Source organism: Passer domesticus, chromosome 2, assembly GCF_036417665.1.
Source record: "Passer domesticus isolate bPasDom1 chromosome 2, bPasDom1.hap1, whole genome shotgun sequence".
Lineage (NCBI taxonomy): Eukaryota > Metazoa > Chordata > Aves > Passeriformes > Passeridae > Passer > Passer domesticus.
The window spans coordinates 73337401-73343840 of record NC_087475.1 but is presented as its reverse complement, the minus strand read 5'-3'; the positions used below and the strand labels follow the sequence as shown (position 1 = coordinate 73343840).

Genomic DNA, 6440 nt, shown 5'->3' with positions numbered 1-6440 from the left:
TAAGCAGACCAAGAACAAGCAACTGTGGCTTGATGTGGAAAGTAAGTACCATTATGGTATTGGAAAAATTAGTGAAAGACCTGATGTTAAAGTTTAAACACATTGCAAATGGAAAGAAGGGTTTTCATAGTGCTTTAAATTACAGAGCCTTTTTAATGTTTTCTATTGGAAAACGTCTCCATTGTGATGACACAGAAGTGTTGGACCTTTGTGGAGGCCTTGAGCAGTCTGTTAAAACTGCAACAGTGCCATCATCTAGGCTTAAGCTAGGCAGATCAAACATTCAATTTAGGGCAAATTTACAGCTCTTATTGTATAGAATCTTCTAAGAAGTAAGTTCAGCATACAGCTATCCTGTATCCACATGAAACTATGGACTCTTAAGTTAACTTTTCCATGTTAGACTATATTCTATCCATAGATAAAAGGAAACAGGTTTCTGAATGATTCTTCGTCTTACACATCTCTGCTTCTTGTGAAAACAGGTGTGAAATGCGAGTAGCTGGAAGGAGTGCACCAAGACACATGTTAAAATCTCCATTTCACAGCCACATTAAAGAAGAAATCTCATGCACACTGAGTGCTCTTTTATTCCAAGCATCTCTCCGTTTAAATGTCTGCTGAAGAGCAAGCCGTCCTTAAAATCCCATGGAGCATTTCTTTGAATATATTAAGGAAATGAGTTGTACTGCTCCATAGAAAACCAGAACACTGCTAGTTTCTTATGATCTCCCATTTATAATAGAGCCAAAGGGTTTGTGTAGCCTTTCTAGAGAAGAAGATTCTACCCAAAAAATGAACTATAACAGATATTAGTCCATAGGTAACCTCCTCTAAGTGAGGTGCTCTAACCTGCACCCCTGCTTAGCTCTGAATAACATGCTGAAGGAAGGCACTCCTTTATCTTTCTGAAATCACAAAAAAGAACAGAAAGAAATCTTTGGCTGTTGGCTTGGTACATACAAATCCTTACCAAAGTGAATGTGAGTTTTTCCCTGGGATCAGTTTTTGTCTTTCCCCTCTGCAATAGCACCCACACGTGCATGCACACACACACAATGAAGGTTGGAGGAACAGAGCAGATGAGCAGGCAGCTAGAACAAACATATTCATTTACGCTTGTTTGCTCTAACTAGATACAACTTAATTTGTGAAACACTCCCTTTGGGCCTGGTAGGCTGCTGAAAGCAGAAAACCATTTATTTGGTTTTCCTCCTGATGCTTCAAGTAATTGTAGGGTTCTCATCTGCTGGGCTCTTCTTCTCACGGAGAGCTCCTGTCCGCCACATCTCCATCCCTGCAATGGCACCACAGTTACAGATTCTCAAATCCCTTTTTGTAACTCCATACTATGGCAATGCAATCCTGACATGGAACTACACAGGCACTGGCAGCAGATCTCCTCTTTCGAGAAATTGAGACTGACAATGACATCACTTTGTCTCAAAATGATTTTTTTCTGTTTTTCTACAAGCACAAGCACTTCTCCTGCTTCCCTAATGAAGCACAGTTCACTCTTTGCCTAAAAGATGGTATACAAAAGATAACACAGTTTAATACCATTCCAATTAGATAATAGTGCAATCAGAAAAATGCTCATATTTTAACTTTCAAACTTATCATGACTTAACAGAATAGGGATACAACTACAGAATGGGGAAAGTAAATTAATATAGCTGTTTTGCAAGCTGCAAGCTACACCATTACAGTCAGAGATTTGGAAACCAGAGGTATTGGACATGTCCCTCAGTGAAGCAATTGAGTATTTCTCTGCATCTGTCCTTTCTTCCTATCTCACACATCATAGATGGTTTCTTTTTAAAGGCATTAAATCAAAGGGTTTGTTATGAACATATTGGACACTGCTTCCAATGTGCAGCAGTAACTTACAGTAAAATACATGCAATAAGGAAAACAATAAATATCAAATTGCTGAAACAGAGAAAAACACTGTGCAACAAAGATGCCTTAGAAAATTCTATAGGTGTAACCTGAATAAAAAAATACAGGAATTTAAAATATGCAGTTGTGTAAAAAAGAAACCACAAGATAAATTATTTCAAAATATCTCATAGTTTATCATAAAATATTTACTTGATCATTTAACTATTGCTCATTCTGTTGACAATCAAACAAAATAATTATTTGACTGGAGCAACATTTCTGATGCAGAATTATCCAGAATCAAATAAAACTTGAAATCAGGAAATGCAAATCAGGAGAAAGCTTAGGAGGGCACTGCTGTAACCTTCTGCTCACAGAAAGTTAGCTTTGAGGTCAGACCAGGCTGTTCAGGGCTTCATCCAGGACTTGAAAACCTTCAGGTTGGAAGACTGTACCACTTCTGTGGATACCTTGTGCCTCTGCCTGACTAATCCTCATGGGGCAAAAATACCTCCTGGAGGCTGGAATTCCCATGCCAAATGTCAGTTAAAATGCACCTTTTGTCAAGCACCTTCCCCTTCCTCAACTTAGAGCTGTAAACCTGTGTGGGAGCTGATGCTCCAAGGTGAGATCTGCTGTAACCCTGTGGAGCAGCTGCTCACTCTACAGAAGTGCTCTGTCTCTCAAGCATCAATCACAATGTAGCACACAAGTTAATAACTTCCTCATTAAAATATTTTATTAATAAGCAAATAATAAAGACAGCGGCAAATATTTCATGACATGATCAGGTTTTAAAAAAATCTCAGAGTAAAAAGAAGCACTGCAAGCTAATTAGTTATGACATTGTCATATGCCCACAAGAAAAACAGGTCAAATCTTGAGAGTAATCAGAATCTTCTTCAGCCTCATCTGAAATGCAAAACCATACACAAAATGAGGAAATCAACCTCATAGTTAATTTACTATTGCCTAGTAAGGCCTCAGGAGTGAGGACTGACTTCTCAGATATCTAAATGCAGGTTGAGCCAGTCAATAAAAAACAAAAGAAACATGAACATTTTAAGTCTCTATTGAGATAAAGTAACAATTTGAGCTTACAAATTTCCTGTTCGCTGATTATAAAAAAGCACAGGACAGCCTCTGCACTATGGCTCCTATTCTATGTTTTACATCCAGAGATGTGTTCTTGGCCTACCACTTGTGTCGTGCAATACAAATTGTCTTACACCTCTTTTACTGTGTCCTAAGCACAGTAAGTAGGTTTGGTATGTTCATGCAGACATTTCTGCCAAGCTCAAAATGGTAACTAGTAAAGTTACAGCTTCAATAAACAACAGCTTGTTTGTGTACTGCATCCTCTATAAAAAAACAAATGAGAATTAGCAGAATGACAGCTTAAAACTTCTGCATCTGTACTGTGAAGTTACATGACGAGCTAGCACAAATTCAGAACTGTATAACTCAAGCAGGGTGGGTGCAATGCACTGTTTCAAGCTATTCCTACTATCTGCATTAACAGTAATGCCCCAAGGTTCCAGCTGAGGTCAAAGTCCAACTATATTACAGAGTACAGATGTTCATAATAGCACTTTGCAGGGGACCAAAACATGTCACTGCAGCACCTCACGCTGATCCTACTTCCAGGTGTACCCTGTGTTTTTCTATGTGGAGATGCATCTCCTGAGGGAAGGGCAGCAGTAAAGCATAAATGCTACGTCTAAGCCACTGGATCTTTCCCTCTGTAGGGGACCAGACAAGCAGATCATAGAATCATCAGATGTCTTGGGTTGGAAGGGATCTTAAAGATCATCTAGTTCCAGCTCAGATATCTGGGTTCCTTCAGCTACAGCTGTTACATTCACTACAGCTGAGTCCTAAAGAAGCGGATCTTGCTTCAAACCAATGTATAAAACAGATGTGGCAACAGAGAGGTGAACTGGTTTCCCGAGATCATTTGGAAGGTCATGGAGAAAGCCCAGACAGATGCACTACACCACACTGTCTCCCAAACCAGCTACTAAATCCAGATCTCTTATTTCTTGCAGACAAGTCACAAAATCGGGCACAGACTTATGCAGCAATGCCAAGAGCCAGCATCAAAGATCAGTGGGCTCTCAAGAGCATGGTCTTGAAGACCAAGTAGGTCTCTGGTAAGTCTTACAGAACCAGGGGGAGGGGATCAAGGGGGAACTCTGCTGTATTTATGCACATTTAGATCACCATACAAGTACAGAAGTGCCAAGGGCGGGGGGCAGGGAAAGGAGGAGCAGCTCTTTCCCCTACATTGTGAAACAGTAATAGACACGAACTGAAGTGACCCTTAACTGCTGCTGAGGTCTCAGCTCACAATCCAGTGAATCCACTTTGCTCAATACAACCTTCTCCTATCTGCAGTCACTGCTTTACAAATTAACCTCACTGTCACAGTGATTGGCGGGGGAGGGTTTATTTTCTCCAGTGACAAACAGCTGATGTTTGCCTGTTTCAGATCCCTGCATTAGCAAATATTGTTCAAGTGCTGAATTCCCAAGCAAGTTGAAAAATGCATTATTTAAAACATGATTGTGTTCCTGCATTGCACAATATTAATGTTGCTAAAACTACTTAACGTTTACACATCTAATGCATTTATATAGCAATTTGATAAATTTTAACTGAACTTTATAATAACTGTTTCTAGTCATTCATGAATTTGGCAAATTTGGACCAAATGTTTCGTTGGTCTCCATGTGCACATATCATTTGTTGCCCATTCAGCCTCCTCTTCTGCATGACTAAAAATTTCTGCTTTTCATGAAGATCTGCTCTTCATTTGGTCTTTCCTGTTAGACAAGGTACATCTCAGTCAGATTTCATCTGTCTTTTCAGTTTGGCAAGACTGGTAAGACATTCATCTCTCCATTTTCTTCTGGCATCCAGGACTTTTGGAACAACTGGAATTTTTTCAGACAGTGCCTGGAAGAGAAAATTTAAGATAACTAAATTTCCCATTCTGAGTGAAAGGTTTTTCACCAGCATTTTTCTCCTGCTTTCCCTGTGTCAGACCAAGTCACCATCCACAAATTCAGGCTATCACAAGAAATAGGTCATTAATTCTTTCCATGAGTGACTGGAAAGGAACCAACCTGTATGGGAATAAAAATGTTCCCACTTGGATAAGGTTATCCTGAATGTGGCAATGTAGATGACTACAGAAACAACAAAGCATCAGCCTCTTCCCTCATTTTGCTTCACACAGTCACTGTCTAGTCTCTTTGATGATAATCTTTTATTAAGTAGAAAGGAGACAACCTGGCCATTTATGGTTGCTGGAAATGTGTTCTGAACCAGATTCCTGTATGTGGTTCCCCATAAATGAAGTGAGGGATAACATGTTTATAAAAACATTTTGTCTTAAGAATACCAGTTATTATAAAAATGACAGGGGAAAACAGGGGAAAAAAGTATTTCTGAGTGCACAGTCAAAGTTGTCTTAGAAGTGACAAGGAAAAAAAAAATTGTTTTGAGAGGGCAGATAGAGACCACAAGGTCATCTTTGCTAAAATAGGACCTGAGGTCTTAGGCTTAAAAGGCAAGTGTTGAGAAACTGGGTAAAACGTGGACCTGCTACCAATGACTGGCAAGCTGCAGTCACTCCAGAAAAAAATCAGAGGGAGGGACAGAGCAGTAAGGTAAGAAATGCAGAGGATTTAAGTAAGATCTAACAGAGGATCCCTGCAAGCTCGTCTTTGGCACTGAAGACTGAGGATAATAAAGACACAGAAGCAGACATTGAAGTGGAATCCAGCCTTCTGTAAAGAAAGACAAACTGTTTCATACCATTCAAAAGCTTCTGATTGTGAATGATGCCAAAATTCTTACTGGTTGTTATTATAAGCAGTCTATGTTATTTAAGCATAAAAGAATGTCTTTCCTCAAAATGCATTAACATAAATAGGAACACAAAATACTATCTTCCATACAGGCTGCCTCCATCTTTGGAATTAATCTCTGACAGCTGATCAGAAATGATTCAACCCATATACATATTCTTTAGTCAATCATTAAAAAAGGCACCTTTTGAAAAGGCAGAATTAGGAAATGACAATACTTCCGTTGATTCCTGTGGTCATTCAAAATAACTATGTAGTGACTATAAACAAATTGTGGGCTTAGAAATGTTAATACATCAACTAGATCCCAATCCAGAACAGCACTTAAACACATTTTATCTTCAAACATACAAGTAACCTTACCAGACTGCTCACATGCTTCTCTTAAACATTTGTTCCATGACAAACTGGAACTCTGGTTTGTGAATTATAAAAAGAACACCCAGAAGTAGAAAAGCTACAGGTTTATGCAGGAAGATGGAGTTGGAGGAAGACACAGGATGAATATTCATGTAGGAAAGGAGGCTGAGAATAATATGATAAGAGGAGGGAAGTGTAAGGAATAGCATGGAGGATTAAAATGTCAATAACCCACAGCTGTTAGCAGCTGACTCCTCTGTCTAGTAATAATGCTTCTGGTAATAATGTGACTGCTAGGTCACTCTTCCATGATGTATTGTC

The 6440-nt window shown here is 39.1% G+C and overlaps 1 protein-coding gene across 1 annotated transcript in view; it reads right to left on the bottom strand.

The window, feature by feature from the left end:
- Positions 1–2601: 2601 nt before the first annotated feature.
- The window catches only part of CRYL1 (crystallin lambda 1), a 50746-nt gene continuing 46907 nt past the window's right edge, over positions 2602–6440 (bottom strand). The window contains exon 8 of the mRNA XM_064409269.1: positions 2602–4842. Within this exon, the coding sequence (XP_064265339.1) occupies positions 4729–4842 (114 nt within the window). The 3' untranslated portion in view covers positions 2602–4728. The remainder of the gene's footprint in view (positions 4843–6440) is intronic.